The 21668-nt window shown below is 55.4% G+C and overlaps 7 protein-coding genes across 9 annotated transcripts; 4 read left to right on the top strand and 3 right to left on the bottom strand.

Annotated features, from left to right (window-relative positions):
• Positions 1 to 1840: 1840 nt before the first annotated feature.
• On the bottom strand, positions 1841 to 2224 carry H310_03858 (hypothetical protein; the record flags this gene model as incomplete). The annotated part of the gene is made up of 1 exon (XM_008867917.1): positions 1841 to 2224. The coding sequence occupies one exon, from the start codon at positions 2222 to 2224 to the stop codon at positions 1841 to 1843; it is 384 nt and encodes a 127-aa protein (XP_008866139.1).
• A 184-nt stretch (positions 2225 to 2408) lies between these two features.
• H310_03857 lies at positions 2409 to 4919 on the bottom strand. Of its 2 annotated transcripts, XM_008867916.1 has the most exons (9): positions 4791 to 4919; positions 4408 to 4743; positions 3974 to 4356; positions 3677 to 3878; positions 3479 to 3630; positions 3301 to 3426; positions 2949 to 3230; positions 2802 to 2896; positions 2409 to 2759 (listed from the first exon to the last, which is right to left on the bottom strand). In XM_008867916.1, exons 1-9 carry the CDS (start codon positions 4901 to 4903, stop codon positions 2637 to 2639), a joined length of 1812 nt encoding a protein of 603 aa, XP_008866138.1. In that variant the 5' UTR covers positions 4904 to 4919; the 3' UTR covers positions 2409 to 2636. The 2 variants fall into 2 exon arrangements, with proteins under 2 accessions (XP_008866138.1, XP_008866137.1); XM_008867915.1 differs by having other exon boundaries at positions 2802 to 3230.
• A 1195-nt stretch (positions 4920 to 6114) lies between these two features.
• H310_03856 (hypothetical protein) lies at positions 6115 to 9155 on the top strand. Its single transcript, XM_008867914.1, has 5 exons — positions 6115 to 6783; positions 6977 to 7380; positions 7444 to 7765; positions 8010 to 8375; positions 8747 to 9155. Exons 1-5 carry the CDS (start codon positions 6141 to 6143, stop codon positions 9109 to 9111), a joined length of 2100 nt encoding a protein of 699 aa, XP_008866136.1. The 5' UTR covers positions 6115 to 6140; the 3' UTR covers positions 9112 to 9155.
• Positions 9156 to 9571: 416 nt separating this feature from the next.
• H310_03855 (hypothetical protein) lies at positions 9572 to 10601 on the top strand. The gene is made up of 2 exons (XM_008867913.1): positions 9572 to 10038; positions 10097 to 10601. Exons 1-2 carry the CDS (start codon positions 9708 to 9710, stop codon positions 10555 to 10557), a joined length of 792 nt encoding a protein of 263 aa, XP_008866135.1. The 5' UTR covers positions 9572 to 9707; the 3' UTR covers positions 10558 to 10601.
• A 247-nt stretch (positions 10602 to 10848) lies between these two features.
• On the bottom strand, positions 10849 to 14852 carry H310_03854. Of its 2 annotated transcripts, XM_008867912.1 has the most exons (14): positions 14695 to 14852; positions 14615 to 14640; positions 14214 to 14568; positions 13863 to 14163; positions 13642 to 13762; positions 13430 to 13519; positions 13250 to 13349; positions 13096 to 13183; positions 12680 to 13034; positions 12237 to 12560; positions 12097 to 12190; positions 11669 to 12003; positions 11426 to 11614; positions 10849 to 11365 (listed from the first exon to the last, which is right to left on the bottom strand). In XM_008867912.1, the coding sequence occupies exons 1-14, from the start codon at positions 14789 to 14791 to the stop codon at positions 11060 to 11062; spliced, it is 2781 nt and encodes a 926-aa protein (XP_008866134.1). In that variant the 5' UTR covers positions 14792 to 14852; the 3' UTR covers positions 10849 to 11059. The 2 variants fall into 2 exon arrangements, with proteins under 2 accessions (XP_008866134.1, XP_008866133.1); XM_008867911.1 differs by having other exon boundaries at positions 13863 to 14568.
• Positions 14853 to 17417: 2565 nt separating this feature from the next.
• On the top strand, positions 17418 to 19654 carry H310_03853 (hypothetical protein). Its single transcript, XM_008867910.1, has one exon. The coding sequence runs from the start codon at positions 17500 to 17502 to the stop codon at positions 19576 to 19578; it is 2079 nt and encodes a 692-aa protein (XP_008866132.1). The 5' UTR covers positions 17418 to 17499; the 3' UTR covers positions 19579 to 19654.
• A 759-nt stretch (positions 19655 to 20413) lies between these two features.
• H310_03852 (hypothetical protein) lies at positions 20414 to 21594 on the top strand. Its single transcript, XM_008867909.1, has one exon. It carries the CDS (start codon positions 20865 to 20867, stop codon positions 21252 to 21254), a length of 390 nt encoding a protein of 129 aa, XP_008866131.1. The 5' UTR covers positions 20414 to 20864; the 3' UTR covers positions 21255 to 21594.
• The last annotated feature ends 74 nt before the right edge of the window (positions 21595 to 21668 follow it).

Genomic DNA, 21668 nt, shown 5'->3' with positions numbered 1-21668 from the left:
TAACGTTATACGGTTTTCATTGGCACGCCCTCTCCAAGTTTCCAACCTTTTAACCAATCAAAACAATTTTGGGCCACTTCATTCAGGTCAGCGACGCTGCACAACCTGCAGCGACACGGGAAAACGCTTCGAACACATTGCTACGTTGTCTACCGCGCAAGATTTGGCTGCCATGATAGAGAATGAATCAGGCAGCCAGGACCACCTCAGCTGGCGCACTGAAACATGCTCGCCCGGTGTACGGCCGTCCGTCGAACGTATTTGTACTGGGAAATCGCCTACGTCGAGGTTGCCCGGCTCATTTTGGTACGACGACCCCCGAGTTGCTTGTATCCCCCGCGTCAACATGCGAACGGAGTTCCGTCGCTAGGGCTATGCTAAGAGCGTCCTCGTGTCGTGGCCGCTGGATGCGTTCGAAAACTTGGCCAGATCTCAAAGAACCATTAGACGCTGTTTTACGGGGGACTTGACGCTGAACGCTACTACGAATCGATTGGAATCGTCAAGCAGACGACGCGCATGGATGTCGAATTCAAAATACGTAGCTCCGGTCTCTCGATATCAGCGAGTGCCCCTCGATGCGTCTGGCTGGACAATCGTCGCCTCTGCAGACCCGTCCGGAACGCTACAACAGGCTGCACCATTTCAAAGTGCAATTTGACATGCGGCTTCTTTGTCGTTTCGTCAAGCTCGAGGTGTAGCGTAGCTGGTAATGTAGCTCGAAACAGTCAGCCGGGAATCCTGCACGTTCGAGGCATTTTATTGCTGAGAAAGCCGACGATTTGGTGGAAGAAATTTAAACGGAATACCAATGTTTCATGGATTCACGACGCCTTATTCGTGTCTTACCGTCGTGGTCGGCCAAAGTCCGACAGCCAAAGCCATGAAAAGCGACATGAACGCGTCGTGTACCCACGTGTTCAACGCTGGACGACTGCGCTGGAAGGAAGATTCGACGGGTCGTTGTTTGAATCGCAATTCGCCAGATCGATGACCCCGATGTACCAGTCTTGGGGCAATCGTTTGGCATCGGTTGAATGTCTTCAGGATCGCACACGGTCAGGATCAACATGCCATTCAACCTTCCCGTCGATAACGCGTAGAACTGGAGAGCTTTGGACGAGACCAAGGCCTCCAGTTCGCTCGACCAAAGACAACTCCACTCTTGCCTTTCTTGTACAACATGCTGGACCGAACCTTGAGCTCGTCGGCATCGAGTGCTGCGTACATCGTATCGCGATTTGGTGGCTGTCCATCTCTCAACGCGACGATCCTCGCGATGCCATTGGTAGAATGACGATCGCACATCGCGTTTGATTGGCTGTTCTCGTTCGTTGCTGCGTTTTGTACTCGTCGACGCCTTGAAACGATCGAAGGCATGCATCTTGGTTGATGCAGAGTGTGACATGACTACACACTGCAGCGAATGTCAGGGAAGTTATACGACTCGATGCGTCCAGCGCTTTTGTAGTGACAAATCGAGTGTGCAACGTACTTGATGCCGTCTGCACGTCAGGATCCCCCTCGGAAGCATATTTTCGCTCCGTTTCATGCCGTGTAGCGGAGTGGCAGCTCGGTGAGCTACACGCTGGTCCCTGACGTGTGTCGCAGGATTAAAAAAATAAGGACGCCCGACGCCGTCCTTGCGTGAGGAGCATCACATTGATACCACGAGTTAGATGAGCAGTCGAAGCCAAAACGACTCATGGCGGCAGATGGCGGACACAGAGTGACGAAGATCCACGAGCTCATCGACTACGTTGTCATGTTTTGGCTGCAATGGCACAGTGCACCGGTCAGGCACGAAAATTTACTTCGAGTTTGCAAGTCGTGGGCTGGCCTACACCTTGTAAATGTCGTTGGCAATGCTCCGGTTTTGCACAATCTGCATGAGATCTTGAAACCATAAATTCATTTCGCTGGGGGTGTTTGCCGCCATGACAAAGCGACGGACGGGGGTAGTGATCGCGATGCGCCACGCCGTCGACGGTGACCGTCCCGTCTTGATGCAATCTCTCGGCATCGCTTGAATGTCTCTCGGTGTGCAGTGGGTCAAGTCAATCACCCCCCGGAGGTTCCCGCCCTTCTCAGTGTAGTACGAGATGGCGGTCGGGGTGAGTTCGATGTACCGGAGCTTCCAGTTTGCTCGGCCGAGCAGCGCCTTTTTCTGGCCCTTCTTGTACAACATCCCCGATCGCATGGGGGGAGCAGACAGCATGTTCATGATGGCGATGCTGTTCTCGGAAATATCGCTCTATGCAACCCAGTGGACTCTGTGGATTGTAGAAGTCGTGTCCAGTGGAGGGCGTCGTAAAAGCCATGCCAAGTGACCGAGTTGCGGCGCTTTTCCCGGTAAAACCTTGCAAAGGACGAGCTATCGATCATTGTCACGATTACCAAGCAGGATTACAGTGTGCAAGATCCATTTTGGACCTTGGGATGCTATCCATGCACGTCCATGATACAACATCTTTAGTGCGCCGTTGCAGCAGTCCCACGCTGATCGCTGTTGCGCTTAAGAAAAATGGACGAGGAATAAGGCAAGGAATGTTTTCGACACATCACAACGTTAATGTGCAAACGAAGCCACTCGACGTGTGCTTTGGTCGACGCTGCATTCATCCAGTCCACTGAAATCACAGCTTGGTGACGCCGTGGACGACTGCGTCCGTGTTGTTGAGCACAACCACGTTGAGCAAGTCGTTGTAAAAGTCCTTAAAGTACTTGCACGCGCGCGTGCAGTCGGGGTGAAAGTTCGTCTAAAAACGCGCTCGTGAGTTGACCCACATCATGTGTCGTACCTCGAGGATCACGGGGTGAATCTTGTTGTCGTCGGTCCACTCCAACATCACGTCGACGCCGTACAACGCACGCGACTTTTTCGACTTGCCCAGGCCTAGAGAAGCATGCAGAGCCCCATCACGCCAACAGAAACGGGGTCATGCTACCAAGGGGCGGCGGGTTGGCCGTCGCGGCTGCAAACATGGCCCGAATCGACTTGAAAATGTCCGCCTTCACCGCCTCCCAGTCTTCCGTGGGGTACTCGGCTTTGAACTGGGCCTCAAACTCATCGACGCTGATGATCTCGACGCCGTAGTCCGTGTAGTTCATCACGGTAAAGTGCGTCTCAAAGTCATCGAATCGGTCCATCTTGAACGGCTTGTTCGCAATGCGGAGCCAGTACACGCCGCTCACGTACAGCTGGAGAGGGTCCGTGTCCACCAGCATAACTAGTAGTCCACACAACACGCCGTTGTGAGGTCACCGAGTCGACTCGTTTGTGTCAGAGTCCTGGTGTACCCAAGAATCGAAAGTCAAACTTGCGCTGCTTGATCAAAAACGGCTTTGTGATGTACTTGCACGCCACTTTGGGTCCCGTTTGCGCGAGCTTGGCCAGCTGCGCCGCCGTTGTCGCAATTTCCGTGTCTAGCGCCACTCGACATGAGCGCCTAGCAACGACAACATCACACGCTTGTACCGAGCGACCGCGCGAGGTTCCATGGCTTGCAGATCCAAACGTTGTCCAGGCCCGCTTGGTCGCGGCGGGTAAACTCTTGCATCAACTCGGGAAACTCCGTCTCCATGTTGAACGTTAGCGCCATGTACGGTGGCTGTTGGTTGTTGTTGGCACTGCACGACGCGTCAGCACGACGCACGAGCGATCGATGGGTTGTACCGACGACAGGTTTCGTACAGCAAATCCTTGCACGTCAAGACCTTTTCGTTGGGGAATTGGTTGAACACTCGAACGTTCGGGTTCTCGTACAGCGCAACGTAGTCCTTGATGTGGCGCGTCGGCCACACAACGTTGGCGTCCGCTTCGACGTCGGTAAACTCAAAGCGACGGTCCGTCAAGTGTTCGTACATGAGCTTCAAATCTACACACATCGATTGTACAGTCGCCCGTTTTATTTGCACATTGGTGAAGCGACAGCACCGCAACAAACCCTGCACTTTTGTGGCCGCGTCATACCTGTCCAGATTTTAATCGGCGTCGGCAACGCGTCCGATGTCGGCAGAGTGTCCATGGTCGGCGGCACCGATTCGCTGTCGCGACTGAATTGCGTTTCGTTGTGGTGGTGAGCCGCCGCAGCGGTGCGGCGGGAGCAAATGGCGCCAAGCTCGCTTGCATATCCTTCGCCTTTCGGGTAAAATAGCGCCGCACACAACGCCGTGCGAGTGTCTTCGTCTCGAGCGGGCACGTAATTCAACGTGGCAAAGTCGTCGGCTTCGATGGCTTCCTTTGGCCAAAGTAGCGAGAACGCGCATTGAGCAGAGACGTAGTAGAACGGCGCCATGTTAAAGTTGGGTTCGTCGCTGTGCTCGATGGCCGACCCGAATTCGTCCATGACGTACCTATACCAAACGTCGACAACCTACTTATATAGAAAGGAACGCACTGCTTACCAAATGGTTCCCGCTTCCTCAGGCTTAAGGTGGCCCAAACGATACGAGTTGACGAACTTCCACATCGTGTCGAGCACGGTATTCACACGGGCGTTGGTATCGGCGCCTTCGGGAACGTCGATGCGCATGAGGTTTTCCATGCGCCCGATGAGCGACGGAACAGTCGTGAGCATCTCGCGGGGCTTGTTGTTGTCGGTGGTGAATGTCCACGCGTGGTCGACGAGGAAAATCGCGTTCGAGTCGTTCGGATCGATTTCCCGCAACACCACAGCATGCAAGTCGTCGTCTTCGTCTTTGGCCAGATGGAAGTAGTCACCTGCATCGAACTCCTCTTGGCTAGGGAGAGATGATTCAACTCAGTACGGACGACAGCTGCAGATTACCTGAGCTTGTGATGCAGAGATGGCCACAAGTGCTCGGGCACGGCAATGGCTCGCAGTTGCGCCTCGTGCAGAGCGAGAAAGGTTGCGTACTCGTCGGTCAAAGTCGTTGCCATGGGACAGCTGGATGGGACTTGACAATTGATGCATTGGATTACCGTATCCGGCATCCGGATACACTTTTGAATGGATTGAAGCATTTTGGCTGGCGTCGCGCTCCGCCTGGCCATTGGACTTGCGCAGGGGGCCAGAAGCGCATGAGCAAGACGAGTGCATTGACCTTGTAAGCGCGGTACAAGTCATGCTCTCTCCGTCTATGCTGGCTGAGATGTCGTGAGATCTTTGAGTTTCCGACACGTAGCTCGAATCATGTCTCCTCGACGAAGGCGCCTACACCCCACGTTGCGGTCGACGAGTTCGCGCGCTGTATATACGACAACGTGGTCTCGCTCTGCATGGACACCATGATGGGGGATCTGACGTGACCTAGTTCGATGCATGGACCGAACACTTGCACTGTTGCCTGCGCAGAGGATTCCCGTGCGCAGCTGACGCCTGGAGATCAAATATCACTCTTGAAGGAGACCATTGGAGTCGACGACAAGGGGCTCCTCGTCAATTCTTTCGCCACCGCATGTGAAGTTGCGCTTCGGCGTGGACTTCACTCGAGGAGTGAGCACATCCAGTTTGTCCGCCCGCCCACGAACACGACGTGTCATGGTGTGGTCTCAATGTGCAACGTAATCTAGCAGTAATGCTTCTGTAGCATCGTGTTGCTGGTCCAAACCTTTACGGCTGCATGGACGTCAGCTTTCCGAAGCCCTTCGGGCCACCTCAAGGCTCCTGAAAAGCTGCAAGTTGATGTATGGTGCAGCCCAGTGCGAGGCCAGGTCCTACGCAGCTAACCACTTCATCCACTCGCCTCGGTCAATCTTGTGAACTTCGGGATGCCTACATTTTCCTTGTCAATGTGAAAGTATATTAAAATAATGACATTGATATATATTACTGCGTTCACGAGGTTTCTATTAATATGCGCATTTTTTTCCAACAAATACAATAAATGACAGATGCTCTCTGTCAACTTGTCATATTATACTAGAACTACCTATGGTTGCGCGTATGTATTGGTGAAATTTCAATATGCTGGTTGCAGAAAATATATTGTTTTACCTGCTTTGTTTTTGTCCACGTGGCAATAAAAACACAATTCCCAGCTCCTGTCTGAAACCGTTGCATTTTTTTGCATGGTAACTATGGATTGTTCTTGGGTTTTGTATGGAGAAGTCCGCAGGAATTTTATTTTGCCATGGAATTTCAAAGTCGTGCAAGCCCCTGGTCCATTCTGCAAGCATGTCCGTGTCTGCGACGACAGGCGCGGCGGCTGCGCCGCCCCCTCGTGGCTCGACGCCTGGGACGGCCATCGAAGGTGCATCGTCGTCTGGTGCGAACGGAGTTGCACAAACGCCTGCGGGGGTCCTCAAGTATGGCCAAACCCTTCGTTTGCTCGCCAACAGTCATTACCATCCCACATCTGCAGAAGTTGAAATCGGCATTGGTGTGTACAAGAAGAAAGGCAAGCACGGGATTTTGAACGCAGTGCCGCCCCTCGGTGACCAACAGGAGCATTTGTTCCAAGAAGACGAGTACCGCGTCCTGGATCCGAGTGGGCAGCACGCGGAGGGGTCGGCAGTTCAGTTTGGACACACCTTGGTCCTTGTGAACCAAGACAACTTGGTATGGAACAACAAAACCGGCGGTATCACAGGGTATGTGGGTCCCCGTCCCCGACAAACCAACGGCGAGATGTACGTGAGCTTCCATCCGAACCCAAAGCTTCCCCAGCCCAAGTCGTTGTTCATTCGGTATGGCGACGAAGTCGTCATCGACGTCGAAGACGCCAACCGCCACGTCCGCACGTACAATAAGCGCCTGACAAACTTCAAGAAGCCCACATCGTCGATTCTCGGCGGATACATTTGCTGCGACGGCAAAGGTACGCTGGCCATGCCTGTACTGTTCCCAAACCGAGTGGAGGATTGGTCTGGTTGCACCGCAAAGTAGTCGCCAGTCCGTGCTCCGACACTCTTTACATCGATTACACCATATCGTTTTCGGCATCTCGTTCACAAAGTGTGACGGGTTGTGGACCGTCCAGGCGATTGATCGAGGCTAACGTGGCTCTGTAGGCCACGACCTGCTCTGTGCCGTCGTTCCACCACGTCTTCAAATCAAGAAGGTATTTGTCCGCGGCAAGACGCTGACAAGCTACCAGTTTGGTCAGCCCATTGACATCTCGAGCGACAACGCGACCGTCGAAGTGCAATTCACCCACGACAAGAAAGTTGTCTTGACAGCAGACAAGTTGAATGACATGGCTGTCTCTGGCCGTGTCAAGCATTACGTGCCGCTCGCGGATGGAGGCCCCGGTGGCGTTCAGATGACACTCCAAATCACGACACCCAGCGCAAGCACGTCAGATGCCACGTCGAACGCGGCGCCGGCCTCGAGCTCGCTGCTGGAATCTCTTACGGCCAAGTTGCGTGGTGCTCCCGTGCACCAAGTGTCCATTCTGGTTGTAATTTCGTCGGTGGTAAGCTGCTCGTTCCTTGCTGCGTCTGTGGTCATTCCGGTATGGCGTGTCCTCATTGCGTAGATTTTGGCGTTATTGAAACGATCCGGCCTTGTCCATCAATGGATTGCCGTCGGGCTGGCCGCGTGCATTTGGTTCCCCGCCATGCTTCTCCTTATCGCGAGCGATAAACCCAAGCCCCTGCCTTCGCAACAAAAGCAACAACAGCAGCAGCAGCACCAACAATCGTTGGCTCAGAACGGGGGCAGGACCCTCACGTTGATCCAGTACGTGTACCATGCGGATGCCCCGTTTCCCGACGGCCACGACCACCATGAACCGGTTTTACCTCCTGTACCGGAACGCTTTCTTCGTGCTACGAAAGGAGACGAATCTGCTTCGCTTGGTACGTCGATGCCCCACGATGGCGCTGTGGATTGTGTGCGTTGAATGCGAGACTGGCATGCGGTCGGTCAGATTGTGTTTTGCGGGGCGACATGCCGTCGTGGTATCCCTCGTGGCGTTGGCCATGGACCATCGCGGGCCCAAGGGATGGCACGACGTCGCTGTATCATGTTCGACGTGCAGTGGTGTTTGCATTGCCATGGGTTTATCAAGCAGTGTTGTTGGTGGCTAATTTTGTGCTGTAGTCCGCTGGAAGGACACGCTGCAGTGGCGCAAGGAACAGCACATGGACGGCATCTTGTTTGAAGCGATGCCGTACTTTCGTACGATCAAGGAGAACTACCCGCACTATTACCACAAGCGCGGCCTGAACAACGAACCCGTGTATTACGAAAAGCCGGGTAAAATCAACCTGAAGAAGCTCCGCGCCGAAGGCATCACGCTCGACCACCTCTTGCGCAACTCGCAAATGGTGACCGAGTTTTTGTGGTCGGTCATGGAGAAGGACGACAACCAAAAGTGCATTTCTGTCCTGGACGTGGAAGGCATCGGGTTCTCGGACTTTGGCGGCGAAGTCGTCGAGTACGTTCGTCGGTGCGCGGGATACACTGGTACGTTGTTTTGGCGCGCATGGGTCAGAGTGGCTGCTTGTGTCGTTGTGTGACCGATATCTGCATGCATTTGTTGTAGTTGTAGGCACCAGTCGTGTTTTGATTTCGACCTGCCATTTTTCTTGATCCTTTGATGGGGTTGTATCGAAAAATGACGACGGAGTCGCGTGGCCATGCTGTCCACAACGGAAGCGTGCACTCTGTCGTATATCGTGCTGAGATTGCGTCGTCGAATACCTCGACGAGCGCTCTTGAGGGTTTCATTTGTTGTGCCGTGCGTTGAGGCTTTGGTGTACGAATGGATGGTTGTTGCTGGCGCCGTGCAACTAACTCTACTGAATCGATGGTGGCTGACGGCGCGACGGAACTAGGCAAGCACTATCCCGAACGTTGCGCGTACATCTTCATCCTGAACGTTCCTGGGTGGTTCAATATGGTGTGGAAGGTGGTCCAGGGAATGATTGACGAAGTCACGCGTGAGAAGGTCACGATCGTCCGAGGAAAGGACAAGATTTACGAAGCGCTCGCCCACCGCATCGCGCACGAAAACATCCCAGTCGAGTTTGGTGGCGGGTCGACAGGCGAGTCGCCAGAGGAAGCCATTTTATTTCAGCTGCAGGACTACAACAACAAGGTCGAGGGCGCCACGAACCCGCTGGTGGGCGATCTCGTCCCGCGCCCGTTTGTGGCCACAGCTGCCGCCCCCGCGGACCAGCCCACGACAAAGGATGTGTAGTCAGTCTCGGTTGGTGTTGCAATGCATGCAATTTTGTTCCTCGAGTGGTGTAGTTGCCAAAAACCGATCCTTACCGCCGCACAAAAAGGCGACGCTTTCACCCCCCCCATGGAGGGTCGCGATGGAAAGGATGTTGTGTGCCACCACCATCCACCCGGTGCAATTCACAGCTAGAGGCCATCCCAACCATGGAAATTGCAACGGCTTTTTCTCCGCCACGACAACGTTGATGGAACGAGTGTGGTTACAAGATGGAATCTAGGCGATGGCTCGACATCACCACCTCTCGTGTCGCGCTCTAGGTCAAGCGCAGCCCTCGTTGGATTGGGGTCTCGCATGGGCCAAGCTTTCGAAGACAGCATGCGGCTGTGATACGTGGAAGGTGGTGTTGCGCGAGTTGGTTGCCTCGAGGACAACCAGCCATCCCGTGGGTGACGTGGGCTAAAAATATCTGCCGTCGCTCTCTCTGCTGGATATAGGTCGAGTGGCGGTCACGGCGCATTCTTGCCGCCAGCTCCATTCTCGAACGTTTGGTCGTTGCCAACGTTTGCTGCCCACTGCCACCACCTCCGACTCGCCATCACAGCTAATCCATCATGACGACGTCATGCATCTTGAGCGAGAGCTTGCCGCACTACAGCGTGATCAAGGAACTGTACCCGCACTATTACCACAAACGCGGCTACGAGAACGAGCCAGTGTACTACGAAAAGCCCGGGCAGCTCAACCTGACTGCGCTGAAGGCGCGCGGCGTAACGCTGGCCGACTTGACCAAGAGCTACGCATTCATGACTGAGTTTCTGTGGCAAGTTGTGGAAGCGTCCGCCGATCGCCGGAGCATCTCAGTCGTCGACGTTGCGGGTATCGGTTTCTTTTCGTTTGACAACGACGTCATCGAGTACATGCGGTCCGTCGCGGCGTACACAAGTACGTGGCCGCCACTTCTACATCTCGACGATGTGTTGCCTCTCACGGGTGTGCTTAGAGGAGCGGCATCCAAATCGGTGCGGATGCATCTTCGTCGTAAATGTTCCGTCCTGGTTTGACACGATCTGGCGCGTCGTGCAGACTCTCGTCGGCCCTGGTGTCCGCAAGAAAATTACGCTCGTCAAGGAATCGGACAACGTCCTGGACGCGCTGCGGACTCGCATCCCGGTCGAGAATATCCCGACCGAGTACGGCGGTCTCAGCGTCGGCCATTCCGACGAAGAATTGGCGCTGCGGGCGCTCGTGGACTACAACAATAACGTCCCGGGCATCCAGCACCCGTTTGCGACCGGCAAGTTTACGTGCGGTTGCAACAGCCCCATGCACATCATCAGCACTTGCACACCCGACACATTGTTGCAACAAGAGACCGTCGCCCAACCCCAGACAGACCACTCCCTCGGCCCAGCCGACACCACCGCAACGCAACGACGCCTAGTTTTGCAGTCATCAACGTAGCCTCACGTTTGATGCGTTTTGAGTGCAAGGAGTTTGGAAACGTGCGGATGGTGTGTTGTTGGAGAGGCCATCGCCCACTTGATGTGTCGTCGATCTCGTGGTGGACGAGGTGCACGAAACAGCTTGGTTCGGAGCGACATGGCGGGCGTGGCTGTCGAGATGACGTCGCCTCGAATGGTTGCGTCCAGATCGATTTGACCTCACACTAGCTCGACACTCAATCCACACGTTGGCATGTTGTGCTCGCGCCCTTGGCGTCGATGCAGCAGACATCGACGCCCAGCACGTCTTAGAAAAGACAGCCGAAGTAGACCGTCAAGCGCTTTCACGACCACAGCAGCGCGATCGACTCGAGTCACTCGTTCGATTTCCACACGACGTCCACAAACACGTTGGAGGCAACTCGTTCAGCGAAGTTGTAGTGCTCGACAGATTGTTTTTAACATGCGCCACACTACAGAGCCGCGTTGGAATCGTCACGCATTGAGATATGCTCGCTCGCTCACGGCGCAGCGGACACTGTGCGCTTGGTTGCGACTGCCTCGTCGTGGAAATTGTTGAGAGGAGCACAGTTGCTCGACAATCCGTCGACCATGGGGCCAAATACGTGGAGAGCAACGTCCTCCCACGTTGCCAGTGTGCGAGCGCCTGGGAAGTGGTGGAAGAGCGCGGGAATGGACTGACTGGGATGGAGTAGGGTCAGGTGCATCAAGACGTGGCACAACGACGACTTGTTCGAGTGGGTCGCGATGACGCTGGTCCAGTACGGCGACTGCAACAACGCGCGGCACAACGAAATGTCGCCGTGCTACCGAAGACGAATCATGCCACGTCGACAAGCCGCGATGGCGGCAGCACGTTTGCTCACCAGCATCGAAAACACAACTGGAATGAGATCCCATAACGGGTCGCCCGTCTTGGTGTCGGCGAAATCGATCACGAGGCAAGGCGTCCACTGCACATCGCCGTCCAAATTCACTCGGTCGTCGTCGCCATCTTCGCTGTCTTGATTTGGATCGGGCGCGAGGACAAATGACGTGGCAAGGGCAGACTCGACCTACCACCACACCAACAACAACGTCATCTCGACTGTTTAGCCTCCCACACGTACGTGGAATTGTTTGAAAAGCTTCCATCGCGTTGCGTCGGACGTGCCCGTTTCGTCTTCCCACGGCTCGACGTCGATGAGGTCGTCGACAGACTGAATGCCATGAGTGGAGCAGTACGCTTCCAGCGCCGTTCGATCCAGCGGAGGAAGGGTGGACAGCGCAGCCACCAATGGACTCGATGCGTTCCTCACATGACCCAATATGTTTTCGTCCGTCAAGTCTTGGTGTAGCAAGACGACGGGCGTAGCGGCGGTCACGAGGGTCGCTGCGTTGCGCGGGAGATACGAGTCGAGTTGGCAGAGCAGGCGCGCTGGAATGACTTGGTTTGAGGCATGCACTAGAATCCATGCAACGTCTTCATTTAGCATCCAAGTCCCTCGTCGCTATCAGCACGCCTTGGCGCTCTCAAGCACAGAAAGAAGCAGAGTACCTGCAAAGCAGCCGTCGCGAAGCCGTTGGAGATACTGAATGTACCACTGGATGCTCGCAATATCGGTGCCAAGCACACCAGGACGAGATGGCACCTGGAAGAGTCGTCGTCAAGGCTACAGTTGACTGCACTCACTGCACCTGCAACCCGTGAAACATCGGAAACCAGTCTTGTCCAAGCCATTCAACCAGCCCGAACCAGCTCGACCGTAGCAAGCCTCCGTGGGTCTTGACAGCGTGAGCCAGCGAAGTGGCAGCTGGATCGTACGTTGTGACCACATATGGCCATTTCCAAATGGCATTTTTCGGTCGGTCTGGTAGGTATCCCGATGCGACCATGGACGGCGCCAACGACGTCGCGATTTCACGCATTAACGTGTACACGAGCTGCTCCATGTCAAAGGCAGCTTCGAGCAGTCGCGACAAAGCGCTTGGGTTGGGGCTGTCTTGAGGCCCTTGTCCTGGCTGCACAGGGCCATCACAATATTAGCCACAGCATCGTCCTTCTGTAAGCCCGCCACCATCCAAGCCATCCCAGAAAAAAGCTCCACGTCAACCAACAAGTCGACAGGTGCATGTCGTACCGTGGACGAGCTCTGGAGTTTGGGAAAATCCAAGGTCAGCACATGCGCTTCATGGCATTCGCCCCAGAGCCGGTTGAGTGGGCTGAACCATTTGACCACAAACAGATCATGGACGCTAAACGTTGGGTTCACTCGGGACGTAAGCGCCTGAATCGGTCGCGTCCACGGGTGGCGCGTCAGGTGGGCTTCTATCGCGTTCACCAAGTTGGGGGTATCGGCAAAGACACTGCGGATGCGTGGCTGCCACGTCGTCGTTTCGGAAAACGCATGTTGGACCATGGCCGGCTCGTTCAAGTACCCTTCGTCCACCGGCATAGTGTGGAGAGATAGCAAATGGCCGAGGGACGGGTGGGTTCTACAACCACTCAACGACCCGAGAGGGAAGGTCCGTGCAGTGGCTGGATGGAAGGACGTACGGGGCCACAAGCGAACGGATGTGCGTCAACCGCTCGACGTTGCCATCCGCGATCAAGTCGTGCGCAAAGCAGGTCACGTTGTGCGAATCTACTCGATGGGACGTTAGCTGCCACGGATTCACGCCATGGACCAATGTCGCTGGGCACACTTTACCAACAACGTTTTGAGTCACAGCAATGGTAAATTCCAAGTTGAGCACGACGTGCCACCACCCACTTGGCACCGAAATGACATCGCCAGGCTCTTGGACAACCTTGGGAGCAACCACAACACACTTGAGATACCAGGACATGTGCTCTTCCGACGACGGATGAAGCGGACAAGGCGCGTTACCTCGAACGGGCGGTCGGCGTCGGACAACGTCGGGTACACGTGCAAAAACCAATCGAGGGACGACGTGGCTGGGGATGCCGTGTCTTCATCCTATGCCGTACACGTTGGACAAACATATCTCAGCAACACCGAGGACGCTCCAGTCAGGTTGGTCGTGATGGAAAACACACAGCAACCACAACAACGTGATGCCGCGATCGAGGGACTTGTACCAGAAGGGTCACCCCTGGTGGGCAACGTCCAGGTGGGTACAGTGCCCACCGCTTCCGCCCGACAAGTAGCGCGTTCCATGCAGAAGTCTTGGCAGGATCGACATGCCATGAAGCGCCCGAACTACCATGACAACGTGAGTCGTCGTGATGTCCTGGAATCGGGAAGGACCACGTGTGCCCGGCGACGAGATCGACGAGGGTGTCTCGACAAAGGCTCGTACCGGGCGGGACCAACGACAAGCCATCGAAAGTCTGGACGCATTTCAAGCGGAAGAACCGCAAGCAAATCTTCGTTGAACACGTTTGGGATAACGTAGTCGCTGAGAAGGGATGGCATCGACGCGCCAAAGTGCGGATCAAAGATGTACAGTGGCGAGTCGTCATGCTGGGCGGCGGCGTACGCGGCAAAGTCGGACAGCGTCATGCGAACGGCGGCCTTCACGTCTAGGTTGTGGGTCACACGGCACAAGATGTCGCCGAAACGAGCCACCAACTTCTCCATTGTCCACTGGTTTGGGGACCCTACAGAGTTTGAACGCTCCAAGGTTGCGGCGGTGTATATGCGCAAAAACCTGGGGTGAACGAGGGCCAAGATGCCATCGCGTCGGTAAGAAGCACAGGACGACGAGCGAATTCACGAAAGAACGTCGTGGGGGTGACGCCCGCGATGGCCACGCGAGGAATGCGGGAGTCGATGCAAGGCGGCGTAAATGTGGATACGTTCATGTGGCAGCGGCAATAGCGCCGATAGAGAAAATCTGATGTGAATGCATTTGTCGGCATTGAAATGGACGGTCGAGGAGGAGGCGGCGGTGACGTATCGGACGGCGACAATGGCCGTGGCCGAAAGTACACATGCTTCCACGCAAACGAATGGTACGTAAAGTTCCCTTGGTGCTTGCGAAGGACTTGAATCATCCACAATGGCTGCGATGACAACGTCACACAACGGCTGCAACCATCGACAGCTTACCTCTTCGTTGCAAAAGATATACCAGGCTATCGCACGTCAAATCAGCGAAGATGGGGACGACAGACGGCGGACGAACGTACTGCGACACACAAGCGAGAGAGAGAGCAGGTCTTTCGCATCCAGAAGAAGCGTCAAGTACACTTTGAGGTGGTCCGTGAGTTGTGTGGACAGCAGCATGCTTGGTTCCGTCTCGACTGGCGGCTGAGCTGCGGTCAACTAAGATGCTCGGACGAATTTTGTTGCATTTTTTTGTCATTTTAATGTGTAGGTGACTGCCCTATATAAAAAATGCCCGAAATTAGTTAAAATCATTTCATTGGCTATAAATATGCAATAAAAGCGGCATTGCTGAATTGCTCTCGTCATGGTGCGGTGTTTGCGGCCAATTTGCCGCGGCGGCAAGCACTCGTACGGGAAAGAGACTCCCCCAGTACTGCACCCTACCGCGCCGTGGCGAAAGGGACTGTCGTTCAAGGTGCTATCATTGGGTCAGGTTTAAATTTCCATTCGATTCCAGATCCAAGACACACAGCTCGCTTTCGCCCATCCCGTTGATGGGATAGGATGGAAACCCCAGCAGTGGGCGGCGCAGCAGTACTGAAACCAGAGCGGTATACCAAAAGAATTGAATGCTGAGCATGACATTCCAAAGGAGGAGCCCAAGACGACAGGGAAGTCGTGGTGATCGTGGGGTCTAGCTCGACGAGACAGGTATTACGTCGTACCAGTGTGATGGTGCTGGCGTATCCATTTCAATCGAAAAACGACAGCGGACGCCTCAACCAGTCGTGCCTTCAATTGCGACTCAAAGTCAGGGTTTCCAGCGGCAAGGTCCATATTGCCTCATGTCCGCCACCAAAGCCTTCCACGGACATCCCTGGCCGCTCGTTGCTGCAACGTGCTTCAAAGCGACAAGACATCATGCATCTCCATACCGCATGGTATATGCACTCTCAAATCGCCCAACACACTGCGTCGCCCCCGATGGTTTGACACCGTCTTCTCTACGCAAGCTCTCTTGATTGCAAGCATGAACGAAATGCGACCACTCTTCATTGAACACAACCTTTCTGCCACGGAACGAAAGGCCCTGCGATCGCTTGGCCTGCTGCCGACGGCAATCGACCACGCCAACCTGATACTTCATGTTTGGTGCAAGCGTCTATGAGTTGCTAGTGCTTCCACCCAACAAACTCTGGCTCAACCAAGCCCTTGATGGCGTCCTCCACCTTGCTTTGTGGGAAGACTTGGTGGAAGTCAAGACTGTCGGATTGCAGGCCTTGGCTGCGATCAGCCTTCGTCCCGCGAACAAACTTCCGCGTTGTCACCGACCCTGGTTCACGACAGAGCCGTATAGTACTCCAAGTCGCACGACGAATTCCATGACGTTTTGGCCCTCAAGGGGCGTCCTTCCTGAGGCCCTGTGTGAGGATGTCGCCTGAGCGATGGCGAACGTCTTCATGCAGCTGCCTCTGTCGAAAGGAATTGCCGTCATGGCCTACGGTATCAAACAAGGGATCACCGGCCCTGACATGAACTTTGTTGGCTCATTGCCTCCCAACGTGTGGTTCCTAATCTACAGTGGTTGGATTGTCCACTTGGCGTCCATGAGGCTACCGTCGTCGTCGACGGTGAAGCGCACCCTCGAGCGACGTGTACAAGCCATCGAATGCGATCGTGTTGGTGCATTCGGACGATGGCACACTGCTACTCCGTTTTTGACTCAACACGTCTTGCCATGACGATGCCGTCTCCGTCGATGAATGGATCCCGTACATTGACGCGTCGAGTGAGAAGGCTACGAATGAATAAGTCTCACTGCGTTGCTTGGTAGTTTTTACGACATGATATATATCCACACGAATTTTGCACGTAGGCTATACGTACATGATGGCGTCGGCCCGCGCACTTCAACCTGGACGTGGTAAAGGCCAATCCCAAGGCGCCAGCGATGGCCGAGGCGGACGTCGCAATGACATGCTGTGGACCGGTTGGCGTGACGAGGTCGTCGACGCAGGTGGCCTCGACTTCACGAACTCCCACCAACGCTGGGATTCCCACTGGACCGACGTTTGGATGCACATAGAGTCTTGACGTTGTTGGTCAACGAGGTTGGTGTTGGGAATTCCCAACTGGCGCATTTCGATTGTCCTAGTGCCCATCGTTCGGCGGACAAGTTCACGCGATGAGAGCACGCCATGCTGCTCCCACCATCCATTGCCTCGACAACCATTCATTTGAACAGCACTGTCGGTACAGCTGCTCCTGTGTGGACCTTGTCGGCCAAGGGCCTGGACGGCTGGAGGGCCATTGAAGTTTGGAGGTCACACCTGGACAACGACTGCCTGATTTGACGTCGTCGCGGTCCATGCGTGTACTCGCATGCCGAGAGCGATTCAAACTGTTGCTTCGCCGCGACCTCCGTCCGTCTGGACGACCCGTCACCACAATTGTGACGACAGGACGATGCTCCATCGAATCGGGAACACAGACACGCATGCAATTCGTGGGGTTCACATGAATCTTGCTCGTGAACGAGCCACGTCCGTCCGTCCTGACGTGTTGTCCTGCCCATGAATGGGAAAAAGCCGGCAGGGGCGCGCCTTGTTGACACAACCGGTTCGAGTTGGTACACCGCGCATTCCGTCGCACGTGAAGCATGCCCTTGTCCTTTTGGCGTGTCGAATACGATCCCATGGACGACTTGGCGGCCCATCGACTTCGGCTGTTGCATATTGAAGGAAACGGACTGCCAAAAATACCTGAATGTGTCTGCTGACCATGCCACCCGTCGCGAGTAAAAATACACTGAGAAACCACGCCGGGTGCATTGATCAAGACGCAGACGCAACCACACTGGGGCAGACTGGCGTCGTTAGGTTGGTATGATTCCGCTGAAACAGATTGCATTGTCGCTGTCTTGGGTGCCCTCCGTCGTCCAAATGTGTCTTGGGCTGACGAGCGTCTTCTTTGTGGGGTTTGACGTGATCATGAACAACTGGGAGCTCATCAACTACCTCGGCAACTCCAACTACCTCCTCACGCCTCTGATCAACCTCGCTGAGCCCAGTGAACTCTCCCGCACGTTTGCCTTTCCCGACCTGGCCAACGTCGAGTCCATGTCGGAAGGCGGCATGTTCTTGATTCACTACATCATGGACTCGTGCTACATCCGCGACCCCACCGACTACGTCCTGACTGCCGGCGCGCACTACATCGACAGTGCCGCCAACGGCATTTGTGGTACGCTCGTCCAGTCGTACCCCCTCCCCCCCAATACGACTTCCACCACCATGAACCTCGGAGTCGTGTACAACTACATGCAACTCGTTCGAGGCAATACGCTCGACAACTACTTCACCGCCCCCGACGAGCCCCCTCCCCCCAACGCATCATACAGAGACCTAGCCTACCTCGGCTTTATTCCCGCGCGGGTCGACGTCGACATGCGGCTGACTACACCCGTGGAGATCCCTCCTGTTGGAGAAACCATCGTCGCCAACGTGTCCATGTACCGGTTCAACGCCGTCGCCTTTTGCTCGGGGTGCGACCCCGTGATTGAGCTCGGCTTGGACGTGTGCAAGTCGTCGTATTATGTCGACCCCGCCACGCACTCGCTCGTCGTCACGTCTAGCCACGCGTATCAAGGCGAATACCACATGCTGGGGGCCATTCTCGAGCGGTCGTCGGGGACGCAATCGTCGCTGTACCTTCGGGGCATCGCGCTCGTGCTTGCGCTCGTGTCGTTTGCCACGAGCAAGAAAACCACGCGGTGGACGGAAACCGGGACCGTCGACACGGCGTGGAAGCGCGTAGTCCACACCCTCGCGCCGCCGCTGTATCGGTACAGCAGCCACACGTTTACATTTGCCAACTTTTGCTTGAACAGCGACTGGTTTGTCCTGGTGTATGTGGTGGCGGTCCTCCTCGACGAGAAAAACTCGATGACGTACTCGCGCCTCGTGTACCATTGGAATATTGAAGGCGACAACCGGTGGATCGACATCCAAATGGCAGCGATCCAGTTTCGATGGCTCTGGATCAACTGCTTCATCGTGAAAGCAACCAAGGTCGTGGTCAACTTTGTCAGCATGTCCCGGTACAACGGATCGAACTCTGTCGTCGGGTTCTTCAACTTTAGTTCGGTCTTGTACATCTACTTTGCCGCCATCTTCCTTATGCAGCGGACCGAGTACATCGAGTACGGCAACTCGGACATGGCGACGCTGTCGTCGACCAATGCTGACCTCGACAGCATCCGCGTCGACTTTTTCTCGTCCTGGTTCATTCGGTCGTATCCGAGCATGATGCTCGTGATGCTCGTCAACTTGTTTGTCATGCTGTCCGCGGACCGCCTCCTCAACTGGAACAAGTGGCGCCGGCTGTCGCAAAACTCGCTCGCTCGACAGGCCATGTACAACTCGTCGTCGATCTTGTGCGAGATGTGCTACTCGTTCCATGATCTCGCCGACTACAAGAACCAAGCGGTGATCGTGCAAGCCCGTGCCCTGTGCACGTTCCAGTGGTTCCTCATGTGCCACACGCTGTGCTTTGGCCTGCCAGAGAACCCCAAGCACGTCCGCGCGATGCTGACCAAGTCGGTCGCCATGATCACGGTCAACGGCGAGAGCAACAGCACGCTATCCCCCATATCAGAGTGCGGCGGCAGTGTTGGTGACCCGCGCAAAGATGGACATGGCAATGGAGACAACAAACCGTCTTCGCTGACCCTTCGAAGGTCCAACAAGAGCACAACAACGGAGCTCAAGGACGACGACGACGAAGACTCCCTCGGCGCCGTCAAACCTATTACATCCGACTCCAAGGACTCCAACAGCGACCTGTGCATCGTTGCGCAGGACGTCGATGGGGTCATCCACTTGTACGATTCCAGGAAGCGCGAGATCCAGTCCATGACGTTCGAAGTCAAGATTCTGAGCAATTCGCGGTTCGTGATCGCATGAGGCCTGACAAGCGGGCTGACATTGCACATGGAGTCGAGACGTATTTGAAAACATGCATGTTTCTCCCGGTGTGTTCTTGTAGTACGCGTCGCGTCACGGGCGCGATGCCTCGACACGACGAACGAGATGCAAGTGAACGAAATGAAAACGTCGCGGGAGGATTTCCACGTCGCAGTAGGACCAACGCGGCTTGGGATGAAGGGCGACGGGGGCTGGGGGGCCGGCGGGGAGAGCACGAAACGTTTGGCCAGGGTTTCGGTCGGGTTGTACAACGTGCTGGAATGCGGTGTGCACGCGGCGTTGCTGGCTCAGGTCGCGGCGTCCCAAAGCCGATCGCACCATGTTGGCAATACCGTTGGCCACGGGAAACAACAATGCGCGATTTCCTGGACAACGTCTCGACGATGTCGCGCCTCCTGTGTCCATGATGCCCCACGCCTGGACACCCGAGAAGGTCCTGATGCCACGTTCGTGAAGATGAAACACGAACGTCGTTCCGCCATCGACGACGACACAAACCTGTGTGCAAAGAAGACCACTCGTTGCACATTCTCCGAATGGACTGGCTTCCATCGTCGAGTGTCGGGTCGGGATGCGGTGCGACCCGACGAGGAGCATGGTGACGAAAGGGGCCACTCAACGTCCGGCCACCACACCACGCGCGTCGAGCGAAACGCACCCGAGGATCGTTCATGACGCGATAGCAACCGTTCGATGGAATCGGTGTGTGCGACGGTTTGACAAAGGAATGTCAAGAGGTTGGCGTCGCAGGCGACCGTGGGTTGTTGTTGTCCCCTCTAGTACGGGCCTCGGGCCCACGGGAGCATACTCTTGTTGGATCTGTTCATAAAAGACAATGCCGTAGTACGCGTTGCATCCTTCGCCAACGTCTGCATTGCGTCGTTGGGTGTGCCAAGAGCAAACGCCGTGCGCGAGCCTCCGGCGGTATAGCTCCGGGGATCCATTGTCCTTCTTCCCCACACGGCGTTTTTGTAGCTCGGCAGTGACAACAACGCACAATACTCGAAGACCGCAAGTCACGTGTACGGTCGAGATCCGACACCTATCCCACGCATTTCACGGGTATCGACGCTTGCCGGCGAGCTGTCCAACGTCCTCGAAACAATGGATGGTGGCCGAGGCTTGAGAGGTGGCGATGGACGGTACGGACGGACAAGAGCGAGGAGCTTCACGTCGGTGCACGACAGGTCGACGAGCCCTCCACGTGTCATGCCATAAAGACAAGGCCGAGAGTCCTGACGCCCTGGTGGTCATGGGAGCCCCAGATGAACGCGTCGAGCACATCAAGGGTGCCCCGCCCCGGGTCGTATGAGGTGGGCGTAGCACAGTTCACTTTCGGTGCACTGCCCAACGAAGAAACAACGCGACGATCTCCTGGTTCGGTCCCAACTGAAGAGTTTCGGAGTGCTTCATGGATGAGAGCAGACACGTGCTGTACGCATGGACATTCGTCGTGGTGCATGATGTGCTCTGCAATGGCGAAATCGCTTGGCCAGCCGCGTCGGATCCGACGGCCGAGTTGGTGGCATTTCCCTAGCTCGTTTTTTCAGCAGAGGCGGTCGAGGAGCTGGAGGCGAGAGCGGCTTCAACTGTTGGTCAGTCGGCAAATGGAATGCAAGTCGAGCGGCGATCTTTATGTTGACGAAACGACTTGACCACGCAAAGCAAATACAGCCATGCCATGCACGTGTGGTCTTGGTTGTACATCCATCCACAACGAGTACCTCCACCGCTTTCAGCATGGGCAAGTCCGACATCGTGCGATCGTTCTTGGTATGGCACGCTGTGCCCATAGCCAGCACCAACGCGTCGGTTCATGCACACTCTATCGGATGCTGCGTAGTGTTGCAGGCGTTGGGAATTGCCAGTGACATTGACGCGAACAACGCAGCGCTTTGCTTTTCTCTGACCTTTGTGCTTGAGTTCTTTCACGTGGCGCCACCTTTGTTTAGGTTGCACTGGTGCCGGCAACTCGGTCCTGTTGAAAACAACTGCTATGTCGTGGTCTTGCTCATGTGAAAATTGTGTTGTTGGTTCGCACTCCGCACAAGTTTTCCCGTGCGCTTGGC

Source organism: Aphanomyces invadans (genome assembly GCF_000520115.1).
Source record: "Aphanomyces invadans strain NJM9701 unplaced genomic scaffold supercont1.6, whole genome shotgun sequence".
NCBI lineage: Eukaryota > Oomycota > Saprolegniomycetes > Saprolegniales > Verrucalvaceae > Aphanomyces > Aphanomyces invadans.
The sequence above is the reverse complement of the archived record's forward strand: the minus strand, read 5'-3'. Positions and strand labels throughout refer to the sequence as shown.

What these genes read in the sequence shown, in the direction of transcription:
- H310_03853 (XM_008867910.1), top strand. Translation starts at nt 17,500, where the DNA reads ATGATTCCGCTGAAACAGATTGCATTGTCGCTGTCTTGGGTGCCCTCC.
- H310_03855 (XM_008867913.1), top strand. Translation starts at nt 9,708, where the DNA reads ATGACGACGTCATGCATCTTGAGCGAGAGCTTGCCGCACTACAGCGTG. An exon ending in GTCCGTCGCGGCGTACACAA is followed by an intron (nt 10,039 to 10,096) that starts GTACGTGGCCGC and finishes GGGTGTGCTTAG; the next exon opens with AGGAGCGGCATCCAAATCGG.
- H310_03854 (XM_008867912.1), bottom strand. Translation starts at nt 14,791, where the DNA reads ATGCTGCTGTCCACACAACTCACGGACCACCTCAAAGTGTACTTGACG. An exon ending in ATATCTTTTGCAACGAAGAG is followed by an intron (nt 14,569 to 14,614) that starts GTAAGCTGTCGA and finishes TTGTCATCGCAG; the next exon opens with CCATTGTGGATGATTCAAGT. An exon ending in CAGTTGTGTTTTCGATGCTG is followed by an intron (nt 11,366 to 11,425) that starts GTGAGCAAACGT and finishes CGTCTTCGGTAG; the next exon opens with CACGGCGACATTTCGTTGTG.
- H310_03856 (XM_008867914.1), top strand. Translation starts at nt 6,141, where the DNA reads ATGTCCGTGTCTGCGACGACAGGCGCGGCGGCTGCGCCGCCCCCTCGT. An exon ending in TGGTTGTAATTTCGTCGGTG is followed by an intron (nt 7,381 to 7,443) that starts GTAAGCTGCTCG and finishes CTCATTGCGTAG; the next exon opens with ATTTTGGCGTTATTGAAACG. An exon ending in TCGGTGCGCGGGATACACTG is followed by an intron (nt 8,376 to 8,746) that starts GTACGTTGTTTT and finishes CGACGGAACTAG; the next exon opens with GCAAGCACTATCCCGAACGT.
- H310_03852 (XM_008867909.1), top strand. Translation starts at nt 20,865, where the DNA reads ATGAACGCGTCGAGCACATCAAGGGTGCCCCGCCCCGGGTCGTATGAG.
- H310_03857 (XM_008867916.1), bottom strand. Translation starts at nt 4,903, where the DNA reads ATGGCAACGACTTTGACCGACGAGTACGCAACCTTTCTCGCTCTGCAC. An exon ending in CTGTACGAAACCTGTCGTCG is followed by an intron (nt 3,631 to 3,676) that starts GTACAACCCATC and finishes CGCGTCGTGCAG; the next exon opens with TGCCAACAACAACCAACAGC. An exon ending in GGCCAACCCGCCGCCCCTTG is followed by an intron (nt 2,897 to 2,948) that starts GTAGCATGACCC and finishes ATGCTTCTCTAG; the next exon opens with GCCTGGGCAAGTCGAAAAAG.